The 21,625-nt window shown below is 41.7% G+C and overlaps 1 protein-coding gene across 1 annotated transcript in view; it reads left to right on the forward strand.

Moving 5' to 3' along the window:
- Positions 1 to 9,402: 9,402 nt before the first annotated feature.
- Positions 9,403 to 21,625, forward strand: part of LOC124142460 (LIM domain transcription factor LMO4.1-like) — a 58,535-nt gene continuing 46,312 nt past the window's right edge. The window contains exon 1 of the mRNA XM_046510935.2: positions 9,403 to 9,801. Coding sequence (XP_046366891.1) covers positions 9,762 to 9,801 — 40 coding nt within the window. The 5' untranslated portion in view covers positions 9,403 to 9,761. The remainder of the gene's footprint in view (positions 9,802 to 21,625) is intronic.

Raw genomic sequence — 21,625 nt, forward strand, 5'->3', positions numbered from 1 at the left:
TGCACCAGTAGTATCATGTATACACAACACACAGATGAACACCTACACTAGCAGTATCATGTACAGACTACACACAGATGAACACCTACACTAGTAGTATCATGTATAGACTACACACATATGAACACCTACACTAGTAGTATCATGTATAAACTACACACAGGTGAACACCTACACTAGTAGTATCATGTATAGACTACACACAGATGAACACCTACACTAGTAGTATCATGTATACACTACACACAGATGAACACCTACACTAGCAGTATCATGTATACACTACACACAGATGAACACCTACACTAGCAGTATCATGTATACACTATACAGATGAACACATACACTAGTAATATCATGTATAAACTACACACAGATGAACACCTACACTAGTAGTATCATGTATACACTACACACAGATGAACACCTACACTAGCAGTATCATGTATAAACTACACACAGATGAACACCTACACTAGTAGTATCATATATACACTGCACACAGATGAACACCTACACTAGCAGTATCATGTATAGACTACACACAGATGAACACCTACACTAGTAGTATCATGTATAGACTACACACAGATGAACACCTACACCAATAGTATCATGTACAAACTACACACAGATGAACACCTACACCAGTAGTATCATGTATACACTATACAGATGAACACCTACACTAGTAGTATCATGTATACACTACAAACAGGTGAACACCTACACTAGTAGTATCATGTATAGACTACACACAGATGAACACCTACACTAGTAGTATCATGTATAGACTACACACAGGTGAACACCTACACTAGCAGTATCATGTATAAACTACACACAGTTGAACACCTACACTAGCAGTATCATGTATAAACTACACACAGATGAACACCTACACAAGCAGTATCATGTATACACTACACACAGATGAACACCTACACTAGCAGTATCATGTATACACTATACAGATGAACACTTACACCAATAGTATCATGTATAGACTACACACAGATGAACACCTACACTAGCAGTATCATGTATAAACTACACAGATGAACACCTACACTAGTAGTATCATGTATAGACTACACACAGATGAACACCTACACTAGCAGTATCATGTATAAACTACACACAGATGAACACCTACACTAGCAGAATCATGTATACACTATACAGATGAACACCTACACTAGCAGTATCATGTATAAACTACACACAGATGAACACCTACACTAGCAGTATCATGTATACACTATACAGATGAACACCTACACTAGTAAATTCATGTATACACTACACACAGATGAACACCTACACCAGTAGTATCATGTATAAACTACACACAGATGAACACCTACACCAGTAGTATCATGTATACACTACACAGGGATGAACACCTACACTAGTAGCATCATCCATAGACTACACACAGATAAACACCTACACTTGTAGTATCATGTATACACTACACACAGATGAACACCTACACGAGTAGTATCATGGATAGACTACACACAGATGAACACCTACACTAGTAGTATCATGTAAAAACTACACACAGATGAACACCTACACCAGTAGTATCATGTGTTAACTACACACAGATAAACACCTACACTATTAGTATCATGTATACACTACACACAGATGAACACCTACACTAGTAGTATCATGTATACACTACACACAGATGAACACCTACATTAGTAGTATCATGTATACACTACACACAGATGAACACCTACACTAGTAGTAACATGTGTACACTACAAACAGATGAACACCTACACTAGTAATACCATGTATACACTACACACAGATGAACACCTACACTAGTAATACCATGTATACACTACACACAGATGAACACCTACACTAGTAATATCATGTATACACTACACACAGATCAACACCTACACCAGTAGTATCATATATAGACTACACACAGATGAACACCTACACTAGTAGTATCATGTATAGACTACACACAGGTGAACACCTACACTAGTAGTATCATGTATAGACTACACACAGATGAACACCTACACTAGTAGTATCATGTATAGACTACACACAGGTGAACACCTACACTAGCAGTATCATGTATAAACTACACACAGATGAACACCTACACTAGTAGTACCATGTATACACTACACACAGATGAACACCTACATCAGTAGTATCATGTATAGACTACACAGATGAACACCTACACTAGCAGTATCATGTATACACTACACACAGATGAACACCTACACTAGTAGTATCATGTATAGACTACACACAGGTGAACACCTACACTAGTAGTATCATGTATACACTACACACAGATGAACACCTACACTAGTAGCATCATGTATACACTACACAGATGAACACCTACACTAGCAGTATCATGTATACACTACACACAGATGAACACTTACACTAGCAGTATCATGTATACACTACACACAGATGAACACCTACACTAGCAGTATCATGTATACACTACACACAGATGAACACCTACACTAGTAGTATCATGTATACATTACACACAGATGAACACCTACACTAGTAGTATCATATATACACTGCACACAGATGAACACCTACACTAGTAATATCATGTATACACTACACACAGATGAACACCTACACTAGTAGTATCATGTATAGACTACACACAGATGAACACCTACACCAATAGTATCATGTACAAACTACACACAGATGAACACCTACACCAGTAGTATCATGTATACACTATACAGATGAACACCTACACTAGTAGTATCATGTATACACTACAAACAGGTGAACACCTACACTAGTAGTATCATGTATAGACTACACACAGATGAACACCTACACTAGTAGTATCATGTATAGACTACACACAGGTGAACACCTACACTAGCAGTATCATGTATAAACTACACACAGTTGAACACCTACACTAGCAGTATCATGTATAAACTACACACAGATGAACACCTACACAAGCAGTATCATGTATACACTACACACAGATGAACACCTACACTAGCAGTATCATGTATACACTATACAGATGAACACTTACACCAATAGTATCATGTATAGACTACACACAGATGAACACTTACACTAGCAGTATCATGTTTAAACTACACAGATGAACACCTACACTAGTAGTATCATGTATAGACTACACACAGATGAACACCTACACTAGCAGTATCATGTATAAACTACACACAGATGAACACCTACACTAGCAGTATCATGTATACACTATACAGATGAACACCTACACTAGCAGTATCATGTATAAACTACACACAGATGAACACCTACACTAGCAGTATCATGTATACACTATACAGATGAACACCTACACTAGTAAATTCATGTATACACTACACACAGATGAACACCTACACCAGTAGTATCATGTATAAACTACACACAGATGAACACCTACACCAGTAGTATCATGTGTAAACTAAACACAGATGAACACCTACACGAGTAGTATCATGTATACACTACACAGGGATGAACACCTACACTAGTAGCATCATCCATAGACTACACACAGATAAACACCTACACTTGTAGTATCATGTATACACTACACACAGATGAACACCTACACGAGTAGTATCATGGATAGACTACACACAGATGAACACCTACACTAGTAGTATCATGTAAAAACTACACAAAGATGAACACCTACACCAGTAGTATCATGTGTTAACTACACACAGAAAAACACCTACACTATTAGTATCATGTATAGTCTACACACAGATGAACACCTACACTAGTAGTATCATGTATACACTACAAACAGATGAACACCTACACTAGTAGTATCATGTGTACACTACACACAGATGAACACCTACACTAGTAGTATCATGTGTACACTACAAACAGATGAACACCTACACTAGTAATACCATGTATACACTACACACAGATGAACACCTACACTAGTAATATCATGTATACACTACACACAGATCAACACCTACACCAGTAGTATCATATATAGACTACACACAGATGAACACCTACACTAGTAGTATCATGTATAGACTACAAACAGGTGAACACCTACACTAGTAGTATCATGTATAGACTACACACAGATGAACACCTACACTAGTAGTATCATGTATAGACTACACACAGGTGAACACCTACACTAGCAGTATCATGTATACACTACACACAGATGAACACCTACACTAGTAGTACCATGTATACACTACACACAGATGAACACCTACACTAGTAGTATCATGTATACACTACACAGATGAACACCTACACTAGCACTATCATGTATACACTACACACAGATGAACACCTACACTAGTAGTATCATGTATAGATTACACACAGGTGAACACCTACACTAGTAGTACCATGTATACACTACACACAGATGAACACCTACACTAGTAGCATCATGTATACACTACACAGATGAACACCTACACTAGCAGTATCATGTATACACTACACACAGATGAACACTTACACTAGCAGTATCATGTATACACTATACACAGATGAACACCTACACTAGCAGTATCATGTATACACTATACAGATGAACACCTACACTAGTAGTATCATGTATACACTACACACAGATGAACACCTACACTAGTAGTATCATATATACACTGCACACAGATGAACACCTACACTAGTAATATCATGTATACACTACACACAGATGAACACCTACACTAGTAGTATCATGTATAAACTACACACAGATGAACACCTACACTAGTAGTATCATGTGTGCACTACACACAGATGAACACCTACACTAGCAGTATCATGTATAGACTACACACAGATGAACACCTACACTAGTAGTATCATGTATAAACTACACACAGATGAACACCTACACTAGTAGTATCATGTGTACACTACACACAGATGAACACCTACACTAGTAGTATCATGTATAGACTACACACAGATGAACACCTACACCAGTAATAGCATGTATACACTACACAAAGATGAACACCTACACTAGTAGTATCATGTGTACACTACACACAGATGAACACCTACACTAGTAGTATCATGTATAGACTACACACAGATGAACACCTACACTAGTAGTATCATGTATGCACTACACACAGATGAACACCTACACTAGTAGTATCATGTATAAACTACACACAGATGAACACCTACACTAGTAGTATCATGTATACACTACACACAGATGAACACCTACACTAGCAGTATCACGTATACACTACATGATACAGATGAACACCTACACTAGCAGTATCATGTATACACTATACAGATGAACATCTACACTAGTAGTATCATGTATACACTACACACAGATGAACACCTACACTAGTAGTATCATGTATACACTGCACACAGATGAAAACCTACACTAGTAGTATCATGTGTACACTACACACAGATGAACACCTACACTAGTAGTATCATATATACACTGCACACAGATGAACACCTACACTAGTAGTATCATATATACACTGCACACAGATGAACACCTACACTAGCAGTATCACGTATACACTACATGATACAGATGAACATCTACACTAGTAGTATCATGTATACACTACACACAGATGAACACCTACACTAGTAGTATCATATATACACTGCACACAGATGAACACCTACACTAGCAGTATCACGTATACACTACATGATACAGATGAACACCTACACTAGTAGTATCATGTATACACTACACACAGATGAACACCTACACTAGTAGTATCATATATACACTGCACACAGATGAACACCTACACTAGCAGTATCACGTATACACTACATGATACAGATGAACATCTACACTAGTAGTATCATGTATACACTACACACAGATGAACACCTACACTAGTAGTATCATATATACACTGCACACAGATGAACACCTACACTAGCAGTATCACGTATACACTACATGATACAGATGAACACCTACACTAGCAGTATCATGTATACACTATACAGATGAACATCTACACTAGTAGTATCATGTATACACTACACACAGATGAACACCTACACTAGTAGTATCATATATACACTGCACACAGATGAACACCTACACTAGTAGTATCATGTGTACACTACACACAGATGAACACCTACACTAGTAGTATCATGTATAGACTACACACAGATGAACACCTACACTAGTAGTATCATGTATGCACTACACACAGATGAACACCTACACTAGCAGTATCATGTATATACTACACACAGATGAACACCTACACTAGTAGTATCATGTATAAACTACACACAGATGAACACCTACACTAGTAGTATCATGTATACACTACACACAGATGAACACCTACACTAGTAGTATCATGTATGCACTACACACAGATGAACACCTACACGAGTAGTATCACGTTTACACTACACACAGATGAACACCTACACTAGTAGTATCATGTATGCACTATACATTGATAGCTTGATCTCTTAAATGTTGCAGTGGAAGAAACACATCTCTATATGTTCCAACCAACGTCAGATGGTCTCTCATAAATGTAGCATGCGTGTACCACATGTGCACAACAAAGCAATCTAGATTATATTCTATCAATGCTCGCTGTTCGCTTGTTTATTTATCGCCCGGAATACGTGGTCCCCTCGCTTCTTATAATTCAATAAAACTATATTTACTGTCCCTAGATATTTATACAAAAACTTTTTTTATTTTAACCCATTCCGCGTTTATGTATCCCTGGTTCCATGTTTGTGGGGACCGCCTCCTTGGTCTAGTGGTAGAGCGTCTGCCCAGAGAGCGAAAGGTCCGGGGTTCGATCTCCAGCCACGTTGAAAGATGGTACTTGTTGTTACCCTGTCTGGCGTTCGGTATTTAAGATACTAAAACAAGGACTGGTCGGTTCGGAGTCAGTATACTGTGTCTTGAGGGGGTGTTCATGTTAAACTGTGGCATGGTATCTCAGTGGGCTAGCACTATAAATAGGCATTAGTCCGGACTAGTACAAGCAGACACACACACGTGCATATACGTCGCTATATAACTGCAAGAAATCTTGGTCGCGACGTTAAACCAGAATTCACCTCACCCACCACATGTTAGTGGTCAAGGCGTGGGAAGCGCCTTAAAATACCTCCCCAAACCTTCTTCCACACCATCTGCGCGCAATATGTCCGAGAGTCGATATTTATGTATAAAATCAGTTGATATTTACACTTGCGCGCGAAACAAATATGCATGGTTATACATGATAATATATACACATTAACATATCGTTTTTCTTGAAATAAATGTTTAATATGAGAGTTACTTGTTACATGGTGCTTTAGGTAAGTTCCTCTCGGTGTCCAGTGTATTGAGTCCGCGATAGTACCCACGTTGTACAATTTGCCAAATATTTTCCAAAATAAACATTACTGTAACATGTTTATTATAACACCATGGCTACATGCGTTATATTGAAGACAAGCACATAATATAAACATGAAGTATAAAATGAAACCCGTCGGAAGTTATGTGAACAAATAGCGAACAGGCTCGCGCTTATCTCAACGACTGGCCGCCAATTTGATATTTTCACGAATACATAGCCACGAGTGAAATCACATAAGAAGATCAAGAGATGTTATTAACATCAAGAGATGAGCTAACTCTATATATGTATTATGGATTTTATATACAAAATAGTAGCAGCGAGTTTGGCCGAACTTAGGACAAATATGAAGTGCTATTTTATTAAGTAAAAATCTATCGACTTTATTTTCAGACTTTTTTTTGTATCTGCTCGTGATTGAACAATACAAAGTTCCTTTACGTTCCATATAGGTTCACGTAGAGTAAAGTATCGCAAACAAAATAAAGTATGGATGTTTTATTTTTTATACTGTATCTTATAAATTGTTAAAGAAGCGAACAAAAGTTTTTTCATTTAATATCACTCGGGCATTTTCTAGTACAGATGATCATTGTCATTTTGTCATATTGTCATATATATTTTTTTATGCAGACAGTATGCACACACCATCCAACAAATGCCCTATACGTTTTCATTTAATGTAAAATAAACATAAAAACATAATACATGGATTGTTATAATGTATGGAAGGCGAATGTTTACACTGTTTGTGTTTGTTTATCTGGTGTTTACCCGTCTTTCATGTATGCATTACCAAACTGGGAACGCTGGGACGGTCTTAATGAATCTCCAAATCAGAAAAATACTTTCCCATTATGTGTGTCTTTGAATGCAGTGGGGCTGATAGAATCACAACTTAATGAGAACATAGTTAGAGAGCATAGTTAGAGCTATCAAGAAACAGGGGAAATTATGATCGAACTCTGTGATACAAACCCGAACTAATCCAAGGCATGGTTCCAGATATTAGGTGGCTTTCAAATGAAGAACACCAACCAATGCTGATTTAATTGAATCTGGGTGTGGCCATATAGAGTTTTAATCAATCATTCTGCTTTGCAAAATCCAATTATAAAGGTTGCATGATCAAATCTTGCAATTAGTTTATTAATTCCATGCAATACACGGCTGTATGGCAGATGCGTGTAGAATTCTTCTCGTAACAATCTCAATCCAAGTTTCCTTAGCGTTGCACAGTTAGCAATAAAATTGGGGGAAATACGTCTGTATGATTAGGCACCAGTATCCAATCAAACAGACCTCATAAAGGCTGCACACGAATCGTCAGATCGGGACCTAACGTAATGCAATATCACGGTCACCGTCTGCACGTGATATAGCGCGCGAACACGGCGTGCGTCTTACCCCGAATGTATCAATCCCCCCTATTAGAGGGAGCAGCCAATATTACTCTATACTTACCCCTAATGAAATAAAGGGGACCAGATAATGGGGTCCAACGTTGATTGAAAACACTTGTTAAAAACAACTCCGACTTAATTGATTGGCTAGAAGACAGTTATTTGAATTACACACTCGTGGTTCGTTCTTATTGCATTATTGCATGGATTTTCTACTGATTAAGGGCGCTCTCTCCGGGCAACTAGTGGTCGGCCGAGGGCAGGCCCAATATATCGTTGATTATACCACTTCAAATGTAATGGAAGGTTTGCAATTTTGGGCAGCAATGTTTAATGCCGTCTATTTCATGTCCGGGCAATATTAAAGCCCAGTAATTGCGATCGATCTAGCTTTCAAGCCGAGGAGAGGGTAATTAGCTTGGTTTGTTTATTCTTCATTTCGAGCGAGCTCGCTTACTCCGGCCAGCCATGTGCTTTCATTTCCCTCCGTTAATGAGCTCGGGCAACCCGACACCCCTACGTCTGAAAATGGACCGACCGGCGAGTCATTATCGGTGTATACTGAACGGTGATTCGTCGACTGGATATCATTAGAGGGCCCATTCATAGCTCAGTCGTTGTGCTTCGCGCTAATGAGGTAACCCCAATGCGATATGACAAGCCAAATTACTGGAGTTGGGATGCTTCGGCCGACACGGCTTGAATTAAAGATCGGCCATCAGTGCGGGCGAGACTAGGGGCGAGGAAGGACTGTCGTGTTGTGATGTTACTGAATGATACAGTGGTTTGAAAGTGTAGGAACTGCTTGCGGTGAAAACTGTCTACTCGTACCACAGGATAACGCAGGGTCGGAGTACGCTACCCAGGAACGCTACGATTCTCATACTAACTGGACCTGTCAGTTAATCTCGGGTTAACATTGGTGGCAGACGTGTGGACCATGGACCCGTCTGTGTCCGCATTTAACTCCATGACAAACGGTAAGTGCACTAGTCTGTGATCAACACACGCATACACAACACGTCACTTACCATGTCGTGCACATGAGCCCTGCGCGTCTCACACCACGCGCTCAACACAAAGACTGGCATTTCTATCCGACGGGGCAATGGCAACGATTTATAACCGCAAGTGAATGTTTTGACAGTTGAATAGAGATTTGGGATACGACAAAGAAGGGTAGTGTCGTTGGTGTTATATTGAGATCGGGGTTTCTGTATTCATTGTGACTATTTGCCACGTGCTGGTGGCGTTCTCTCATCATTTGCCCCAGTAAGACTGAAATCGTTGACAGTAGTGATGTGAGGTAAGGCCTCGCCGTGTAAGTCAGCCGTTCTCAAAGTGTGTACAATAGCTAATAGATTGGCCTGAGGCCCTGTCCGGCGACCGCCCTCGCCCATGTGGGTTCGCTTGTTTTGGTTGTGGCGGTCTCTCGATCGACAAGAGAGTGCTGAATTCAGGCGTCTGGTATTATCGTCGTTCTGTTTTGAATCATGGGTTGCCTGATTACATGAAACACGTGTCAATTCCTGTTAGTTCTGCCGCATAGATGTACACAAAACCTTCTTCGGCTGACCTCGTAGCTGGCACAACAGCCATAGTTAAAAGGCCGCGCAGACAGCTGATCACAAAAGCTGATTTCGAATCTGTTATTTTCACGAATCTGAAATAAACAAAGTGATGGTTTAGTTCATTCCGAATGTTCCCGTAAGATCGATCCGTGTTTTAGCCGACTTACACCACCGATGACACATCATGCTAAAGAGTGATCGCCGCCTTTGATCTTTCGAGGGGGAAATGTTTCCTTTTTTTACTGGGGAGGGATTCGCGAAACCAGTTGTAGCGTCACGCCTCACAAACATCCACACACGCCGGGAGTATTGGGAATAAACCTGACTCACTGGGAACGTGGATCGGACTGTTTCCAGCCCTAGTAATGGTGATTAGTCATAGAAAGGAGTCGTGGTAAATGCACCTCTTTCTGCAGGACCCCGACAATGGTGCCCCACTTCCGATTATATCGCTGGTCTTTTCTCTGTAGGGTCACTCGAGGTCCGTGTTGGACTGCCGTTGGAGAGTTCGCTAATAAGACGCGGCCGTTGTGGTTGTTGAAGATGATGTTTTGCTCTATTACTTTCAATGGGCTTCATTGCCTCGACAGACCCTTTAGACGCCAAGTCAATCTACTGTCTGGATGCAGCCCAAATCTCACTAAGGAATACGATCAGTCTTGTTATGTAAGCACCGTGCCTCCAGGTTGTAGAACCAACTATTGCGCGTTTACAATGCGACGATGTTATTTCGATATCATTATATAACATTCTATTTATAGCATGTGTAACACCCGTAATAAACACGCCTCGTAATGGTTATGCTTTTGTCCAGTAATGTTCCCCCCTAACATGTTTGTAAGTCGCTGTGATACACACGTAATTAACGCGGTTTGTAAAGATGTGCATGGTGACATTGTTCTGTGGTAAACAAGGTCCTATGATGAGGATGACACAGACATTAGAACACGTCGTATTGAGGACCTTGAGACTACCCCCACGTGTAGGTAGCGTACGAAGGTCATCGAACGTTGCAAAGGGCAATAAACCACTCATGTTTACTGCAGTGAATAGGGGAATAATACACTCAGATTTAGGATATCTGAAGCAGATGATTTAATAGAAGTGTGGCCCAAATCATTCACCAAGATTTGTTTGTCACACATTATTTCTGATATTCTCGTCTGTTCTTGCCTTGTATTATTGGTGTTGATATCACGGCCCTGGTGTTGGCGACTACAGTGTTCTAATGGTGCTCAGGTTTTGTGGTGTGACGGTGGCACCTCTGGTGATCGCCAGTGGAAGCGATGTCCGCATCTCGACAATGATAGTCATCACCCCTGCCATGTTGTGTTGCATGACCAGAGCGTCATGAAGTCAGAGAGACAGTACCGCATATGCGTGTCCACAGACAGCACCTCATACATGGGTCCACAGAGTGGCAGCTGCATATGCAACTGCCCACAGAGTGGCAGCACCACGCCTGAATCAATTGCACACTTGTTACTGGATGTCCAGACCATGCCCCAGCTCTGTTAAAACAAGAATTGCAGTTAGACCCTCTATCTGTCGTACATCTCCTAAAGCCAAGAGATGTAATAGCGAAGGCCAAACTAACTCTATTTCTGAGAGATGAACAGCTCCTCGAACGTATATAGACGCAGCAGCCAAATATAAAAAATGAAATCATATCAAAATACGAAAATAGAAATCTTATCAATACAAATATGTGTACCCTAGTCACACACGAGTCCCCTCATATGGGTACACTGTGTGAAGCCCATTTCCGCCGTTATATTGCTTGAATATTGCTAAGAGCGGCGTAAAACCATACTCACTCACTCACTGACATGAGTCCCAAAGAGGGACAGGTCAGTCGAAATTGCTATTGCAGAAGGCGACCTCTTTAACACTTAAAGCAACAGCGACAACAACAACAACAGTGACACCACCACAACATGAGCACCCACGGAATCTGCCCCAGCATCAAGTTTTATCCAATTCGTTTCTTACATTTCAAGTTACACAAACACCTTTGAGCGCAAACCTAAATACATGTTTCAAAACAACTGCCTGCTGCAGTGGTGTTATTCCCATGCTCCGGGTCGGTGTACCTTCTCCAATACCTATCCATTATTAATACTGAAACCACTACCGTTAAAATGTCACGTTTAATTCAGCCTCACAAGAAGCTGTCGCCGCTAGCTCGTTGAATGTATGTACTTGTACAGCACCGACTCACGCTTTAAGTGTTACAGATATCTAGTTGTCAGGAAAGTGGTGTTAATCATCGCAAAGAACATTTGTTTCTCTTGGAACACCAGTGTTTTCTAGCACGATTGAGGAATCTTCGGTGTGCCGCGTCTAATTGTTGCGCAAACAGTCACCACTTCTTTTTATGAAACATACGTGTTGTAATTGCTATCCATTTAATGTCCTACATTAGTGTGAACGCTGTAATATGCAATAAACGCGTTTCCATTATACAAATATTTGTTACAGCGAAACAGCGTGGGGGGAGTGGTAGGGGGCGATTGGAAATAGAAACTGTTCGCATTTCCATGCTCTTGACATAATAACAATCAGTCGGAATTGTTTATGGGACATGGATTAATGGTGTTCTGTTTCCAAAAGAATTTGTATCACAGAACAATCAGAACGCTTTTGTTGAAAAGGATACCAATTACATGGTACTGTGGCAATGAATGCATGCATGATGACAAAAACACAGGGCTGGTGCAGACAAGGCTTTTTCATTATGAAGCTCACTCGAGCGGGATAAAGAGCTATAATTTACGAAGTATGATCAGTCGAAAGTACAGAAATGTTTCGCTTATTGATGAGTGAGCGCGTTGGGTTTAACGCCGCTTTGAACAGTTGCTCAGACACAGGGATAGAAACGGCCACTGGTCCGTTAGTCGGAGACAAGTGAAAGTCTAGATGGACTAGTTTCATCCCCAAATCTGATATGTATTTTTATGTGAATCACAAGTCCGAAATGAGCTGCGGAAATGACCAATGGTGTCGGACTCGTGAAGATCCGGGTTAAAATTGGCCTTCAGCAACCCATGCTTGTCTAGTTGCGTAGATCAATGCTCATGATGTCAATCGCAGGATTGTGTGATCCACCCTGGACGTTTTCCCGACCTCCGTGACAAAGCTGGAATATTGTGCAGAGTTAAACAACAAACAAACAAATGATGTTTATCCCTGTCAAAGTCAAAGAATTCCCAATGTGATGCGGGTCGTACACGTTTATCTCTTTTTTGGCACCGACAAGCATTAGAATGGTGCGGACAAACCATTATCACAGTCTGGGATTCGAACTTACGGTCGACGGTTTTGAGAGCTGCTTGCATATATATATATATATATATATATATATATATATATATATACACAGGGTAATGGCGAAAACTGGTGAGCAGACAAGCGCTGTCCGCTCCTATTTGTGTAAAAGCAATTTAAGATTATAAGCCTTTTACCGTTAAGCCTGACCTGGTGTGGTATTTAAGCACCGACGATGACTCGAACGTGGCGCACACTAGTGGAAATCGCTTCACTGAGAGCGGGGACTGCACTGTGGCAGCTCTCTAACCATTCTTGACAGTCTGCGAGTCTGTCGCGCATATTCCAATAGGTGCTCAGGTACCGTGTTAGTGACATGTTTTTTGGTTAACAGGCTCCGCAGCCAAACAATTCCCCTTTCCTCTCGGGCGCGTGGTGCTTTATGTGCAAGAATGGCGTGCTGCAATGAGTTTATTAATTACGCTGCAAGTGTAATAACGCGCCAAGGTACTTGTTGGTGTGTGTCCATCGTTGCCGACTATTTTGTCCCCAGTTCAACTGTTTAGTCTTGCACTGCACGTGCTCACGGGGACGTTAGGGAGGAAACAGATCTGAGGTGAACATTGGTGGGAAACAGGAACAGATCTAACCAGAGTAACGTGGACATGAATGGGAAACAGGAAGAGGTCTGGCGTTGGCATCAATGGAAAACGGGCAAAGATCCTGACGTTATTTGAGATTTTCTGTTGTGTTCCAGGAGGTGGAATGATGCTCAAAAACTCTCGGAACATCAAATGATGTTTCAATGTCAGCGATATGTGATTCATACATAGATACCTGTCCTTCCGAGTACCAAAACAGTCTGTGTGACAGTTTATGAGACGATTCTCAAATATTAAATGGCTGCCAGGTCATAACTTGCATGTAGATTAATCTAGAAGTAACCTTATGAGTTTAATTACTGAAACATTGTCTCCACGGGGTACAAATTACAACGTCTAGACCTGTAGTGGTCATTGTCCCCGGACAGACATAGCCTTCCCCCCTCTCCCCTCTCCCCTCTCCCCAACCCCCTCATTAAGTGTACGGTTGAACACGTGACACCGGTAACAACAGGTCCAATCAGACGACCAATTACAAACATTATTCGGGATACATCTCCGAAACGATGAATATATTCCACATCAATGAGCTAAATAAGGGGGTGGGGTCAACGTTTGTTTGTAATGGATACAGCCTACATTTAGTATACGTGTTAATTAACTCACATGCTAAAACGTCAATACAATTCCTTTAATTAGTTTTACTAATTTAAAAACTGTCATCGCACCAGACATATTGATGAGGTGTTAAGTGCTTTCTGTGGTCAATAGTTGGAACCAACAGATAATGCCTCACGCACCCTGAAGTATGCCTGTGTTAAACACAATATCCAATATCGTTACATATTTGATACACGATATTCTGTAAATATAACAGGTATAGATAGGTTAACTGTAATTACGCTCCGCGCTATTAACCGCATCAGAGATGGATATTGTATATTAGGACCTATAATGGCCGAAACTATCCGTGGCTCTCGTCAGAGTGATTACAGTTAATCATCACGCTTGTGAAGGTGACTAGAAGCAGACAGCTGTTTATAATTACTGTATGATTGACAATATCGGAGACAACAGCCCGGAGTAATTACATGGCCGTCATGCGCAACAAGGATGTAAATAGGTGTCCGGAAAGTAGAATCTAATTTCATATAACGCGTGAAAACAATTAACATCCTGTTTTAAAAACATCCCATTTGACTGCACAAAGCCTTGATTGTTCTGTCGCAGGTACGGCATTGTGAAGTTTTCACGTAATCACTGTTGATTTTCGCTCACATTATTTACAATTGTTTTTTGACAATTTCAGTTCAACTCGATACTTGTAAATCCGTTTGGGTCACCGTGTACAACACTAAACTCAAACGTTCCCGTGTTAGTTGCATCGATTTGAGGTTGTATATTCCCATTCGGGCGCCATTGCGCATCTTACTAGCCCTTATCGAGTATTGCGTTTCTGTTCGTGTTTGCCTCATCTGATACTCCTCGTCTCCCCAACATCCCCGCCTAGAGGTTGTCGTATGGAATTCTTTGTCGTGTCTCCATTGCCTGCCGCAGCCTTCCTGTGGTGTCTGGTCTGTCCTTGCCCCACTCCCACCTGTGTTATGTGCACAGATATACCCCACCCAGCGTACAGCGGGATATACCTCTACACCAGTTTATAGCGGGATATATCCCACCCCAGGGTAAAGCGGGATATACCCCTACACCAGTTTATAGGTGGATATATCCAACCCCAGGGTATAGCGGGATATATCCTACCCCAGAGTGTACCGGGATATATCCCCACACCAGTTTATAACGGGATATACCCCACCCCAGGGTATAGCGGGACATATTCTCACACCAGTTCATAGCGGGATATTCCCCACCCCAGTGTATAGCGGGATATACCCCTACACCAGTTTATAGCGGGATATATCCCACCCCAGGGTATAGCTGGATATATCCTACCCCAGAGTTCACCGGGATATACCCCACACCAGGGTATAGCGGGATATATTCTCACACCAGTTTGTAACGGGATATACCCCACCCCATACTATAGCAGGATATATCCCAACCCAGAGTGTGCCGGGATATATTCCCACACCAGTTTATAACGGAATATACTCCACCCCAAAGTATATCCCACCCAGAGTGTAACGGGATATACCCCACCTTAGGGTACAGCAGGATATACCCCCACACCAGGGTATAGCGGGACATTACCCACGCCAGGGTATAGCGGGATATTACCCACACCAGGGTATAGCAGGATATACCCCCGAACCAGGGTATAGCAGGGTATGCCCCACACTAGTTGATAGCGGGATATTACCCACGCCTGAGTATGCCCTTCACAGGATAAGCAGTAAATACCCCAACCCAGGGTAAAGCAGGATATACTTCGCACAGATGTATCATGTACTCGACATTGTCACGTCACGTGACCATGATTCATCTTGTCTTCAATTATAATATACATTTCAATTTGTTGGTTAAGTTGAATCTGTTTTTTGTTTTGTTATTCCAACCAGTCTGTGATCGTTTCGGCGTTATACCCAACACGTCATTCGTTCTTGTCGATTGCACAACAAAGTTTGTAACACGTTTCGTGAAATAGTTCAGTGATTGGATAATTTCGGAACTTCATTTGTATTCTTTGCTGGTGGGTTTCTTCTGAACAATTGAAATAATCAAGTCGAAAATCTTGGGATCATGAAAGTGTGCACCGTCATTTATTCGATTTCACATACACGTAGTTGTAAAGAAATTAGTTTTCAGATCAAAGGGTAGACATGGTAATCTGTTCCCCACTATTGGAGTTGTTTTATGCCAGACTATATGTCGTAACCCGGAGATTTAGCTCGAGTCAGTTAATAGTATATGCGAACAACACCAGTGCTGGGGAGAATTATTAATATGCCTTCTTGTGTACCTAGACACTAAATAAGGAGCAAAGCCGACTACAAATGCTCGACGTTGTACGAGTCGACAGTTACCGAACCTATGCGTGAACATTCGGCACATAGACACATAACTGTCATCCCCAGACTGTTTATAACGCGCTGTGCAAGCAACGCCACTCACAAACTCCAGCTTTGCCTAAAATATCAAAGTTTTGATTCTTCGCTTCTGTCCCATCTAGACTGGTTTCAATCGAAGCGCAGACACGAAATGATCAGCGTTTGTCAACATCGTCCTCATTTCGCATATTTACCACTTCATCTTCCTGTAAACACCGCTTCCCGTGTACTAGGTGACACACAACTTAAATCCGTAACTACACACATTATAAGGTCGTCAACCGAATTTCCTTATCTAAACAAGTTGTCGGCATATACCGTTATGCTGCGGACATCATTTCGCGTGTTAATCGGTAATCATGTACAGTAATAGCACATGCAGAAATTATTTCAATACAGCTAAATATTTCCTCTCCTCAACTTAATAATAGTATCGTTCCATGTTTTCACGAAGTAATTCGGAGGGATGCAACACGAAAATCTACTCTTCTTGTTTTGAAATATCAAACACTCAAATCGTAGATCGATAGTAAAACATGAAAATATTGATATTTGAATATCACTTCAGTGTATCAGTGTTTTTCCATGCTGTAGTGAATTCCGGCAGCATGTTTTTTTTTCTTGTAGTCTATTATATGTGGTGAGTAATATAGTATGTCACTGCGAGAGGCCCTGTAAGGGTGTTTAGTCTTGTTGTCCATTCTACCAGGCTTTGCAAAAAAAAGAACGTGTGTTCAAAAACATAGAAATGTGTGTGAAATTATTCTATTTCGCAAACTAAAATATCCATAGCCAGAAATGTGATTAGATTTTGCACACTGAAACTATATGTACAGAGTAATGTAATACGTCACTGTGGGAGGCCCTGGAAGGGTTTTCGATTTGTGTCCATGTCAACACAAACCCTGTAACAGCCAAGTGACAGTTTGTAGTGGGTGAGTTAGCTAGAACACTTTAACTGCCCTCGCTTCGTGCCCATCCTCATACTACTTACACCATCTCCATTATCGCCATCAAAACTCCCACCAGGACCCATCGACTGCTAATCGACGCATTAACTTGAATGTGTTAATACGCTGTTTTAATAATGCATAGACGTCAATCGTTCGAACCTGTCAAATATTTTACTGCAATTAAATCTACAATTCCAGTAAGTGGTTTTGCGTTGATGATATTTCTGTAGGTAAGACACTCTTGCGTGTTCCGTTTAACGATTAGGGTCTTATCAGTTTTCATCATCAATCGTTTAATGGAGCGTAGGCATGTGCTGTGTGGATAAATTCTGACTCAACATCCGAACCCGTCCTTCACGGGTTGCCAGACTCGTTAACATCCGGGTTAGAACATGTCTTCAGCAACCCATGCTGGTCGTAAGAGGCGACTAACGGGATCGGGTGGTCAGGCTCGCTGATTTGGTTGTTGCATGTCATCGTATCCCAATTGTGTGGATCGATGCTCATGATGTCAATCACTGGATTGTCTGGTCCAGACTCGATTATTTACAGACCGCCGTCATATAGTTGGAATACTGCTGGGTGCGGCGTAAAACAAACAATAGCAAATAGCCAAGTCAGCTAAATACTGACATTATGAGAAACTGTCTCCAGTTTGCTTTATAGATTCGACATGTGTAATATGTTGCTAAACCTGATATGAACAAGTTGTACAACATTACAAAAAGCCTCCTTCGAAATTTATGCTGTAAGAGGGTATGTCCCGCCGACTAATTGAATACGTCGGCCTGCGGGTTAAGGAGCTGCGCAGACAAAGCCAGCTGTACGACCCCACGGCTTAACAACCCCGATATTTTAGTTGAAACCTATTAGGCTGTATACCCCGCATAGCACCTTGATGTCTCTCAAATCGCGCACCTGTTTCGCCGATGTGTAATTCAGGCTCTTAACGTCGTCCGGATCCATCCATTTGCGTTGTATTTTTTGATAATCCATTAAGCGCGTCGACGTTTCGCTCACATATCAATAATTCAGGAGAGAGTAAATAACGCAACACACGCATGTGCAATCAGTTATTAATCCGCCCATATCAAGACAACCATTAGATGAATATTATATGCTCCGAAAACGTTAATGGTGGGGCAAATGGTTTGGTATTAATCTTGGGTAGAATAAACATTGAACAATGATTCGTCTAATCTTCACCACAATGATATCTCCTGGTTATAGTAATACAATAGGGACCATTGGCTTGAAGCTTGAAGCATGGGCAGGAATGATTCTGATTTGTGTGCTTGTTGTTTAACGCCGCGTTTAGCATTATCCAGCTATGTGAGTGCGGTCTGTATATAACTGAGTCTCAATCTGACAAGGGGCGGTCGGATAGCCTCGTGGTTAAAGCGTTCGCTCGTCACGCCGAAGACCCGAGTTCGATTCCCGACATGGGTACAATGTGTGAAGCCCATTTCTGGTGTCCCCCGCCGTGATATTGCTGGAATATTGCTTAAAAACGGCGTAAAACCATACTCACTCAGACAATCTAGTGGCCGATATTATGAGCATTACCGGTTGGTACGATGACACGCAACCAACGTGTCACATGGCCACCCAACTCATGTGGTTGCCGTAAAAGTCGACTTTGCTTGTCGTAAGAGGCGACTAACGGGATCGGGTGGTCAGTCTGCTGACTTTGTTCATACATGTCATCGTATCCTAATTGCGTGGATCGATGCTCATGACATCACTGGATTGTATGGTCCAGACTCGATTATTTACAGACCGCCGTCATATTGCTGAATATTGCTGAGTGCGGCGTTAAACAACAAACAAAACAAACAATTCATCTGGTTGCCTCTTTCGACCCGCACTGGTTACTGGGGACTTCTAACCCGGAGTCATCACGGGGATAGTTTTGATATTGCCCGCGTGTACCGGAGCAAAGCGTCGTCCCATCATTAGATGGCGGGAATAGTGGCAATCCTTCATATCAGGTTCCCCTCCGACTTATCAACAGATCGCTCCGTAAATACGCATTTTAGCAGGACTGTTTAACGCGAGCCTCGTTGCATGACATCCTTGTCGGTATAATCTCTGTATTTTTTTACAGGAAACTTCGAGACTGGTAAATAGCTTTTAATTACTTTTTTTTGACGTCCAAAGCTCGGCTGGTTTTGAGAGTGCTTGGTTATTACCAAATCTGACACTATCCAAAGCTCTCAGTGTGTTGTTGATGTCGTATATGCTGCCTGACATGCTGTCGGGGATGACGCCGCATCCATATACTCATCTCCGCCGTAAGATGCTTGGTCGTAGTGGTAACGCCGCTTTCAAACACTGCATTGCAACCAATAGGAGCGCGACACTAAGTGCTTTCTTACAAGTCTCGCACAGTCTCGTACATTCTCGTGTAGACTGGATTATCCAGTCGTCCTCGGTTTAATGGAACGCGGGCAGTGTATCGCAGCCGCGGTTGCAGGCACAGCTTAAATAGAGATCACAGGCCTCTCGTTTCCTCCTTTAATGTAGTCTTCGCTGTATGCTAGGTACATCAACGACACCTAATTGAGGAAGTGATAGTCAGCCCACGACAAGGCTTTCAGATGAAGTTTCCTTGCGTTTGTGTATTTTCTAAATGTAATTATCATGTTGTTCCATTAGTCTTGCTCGCATCTGCCACATGACGCATTCTTGGTCTACATGCATCTTCCATTCCAATAATTAAAGGCACTGTGCTAATACGTTTAGCTGTCGATATCGATATAGCCTCCGTCTTTTATACTGATTAAGGCCTGGCCTCGGTTCTCGTGGCCAGAATATGGTTCCAACGTAGCGACGAGATTAACCCTTGAACACGTAACCGTGCTGCTGACTCGAGCCTTTAGTGTCTTAGTGGTTACCTTGGGATGGCTAAGTAAAATAGGACCCCGGGTCTGTCTTGAATTAAAACCAGGGTTTACACTGTGCGACCTTCAGAATTGTGTGACATTCTACCCGGACGGCGTTGATGGTTGCTCGTGCTATCGATCACTGGTTTGGATGAAAGACGTGTTATAAGTGGCGTGAAACAAGGATCGAACCACGGGTGGTCTTAGGTGCAGCAACTCACTATGCAGTCATTTCAGGATACGCTGGTCTAAGAATGGCCTGATTGTGTTCTTAACTCTGTCGGCAGTGTAACCATGCTCGTCTCCCGCTAGACAGCCTCTGTGGTCGCTTCGCTGAGCGTCTCTATCCGGAGAGCGAAAGGTCAAGGATTCGAGCCCCGGTCACATCGTACGAAAAGACGTTAAAAGATAGTACTTGTTGTTATAAAATCGGCATTTGTCCGGACGAGTACACACGAGCACGCACGCGCGCGCGCACGCACACGCACACACACACACACACACACACACACACACAG

This window comes from Haliotis rufescens, unplaced genomic scaffold, assembly GCF_023055435.1.
Source record: "Haliotis rufescens isolate VD_foot unplaced genomic scaffold, xgHalRufe1.0.p SCAF_8, whole genome shotgun sequence".
Classification (NCBI taxonomy): domain Eukaryota; kingdom Metazoa; phylum Mollusca; class Gastropoda; order Lepetellida; family Haliotidae; genus Haliotis; species Haliotis rufescens.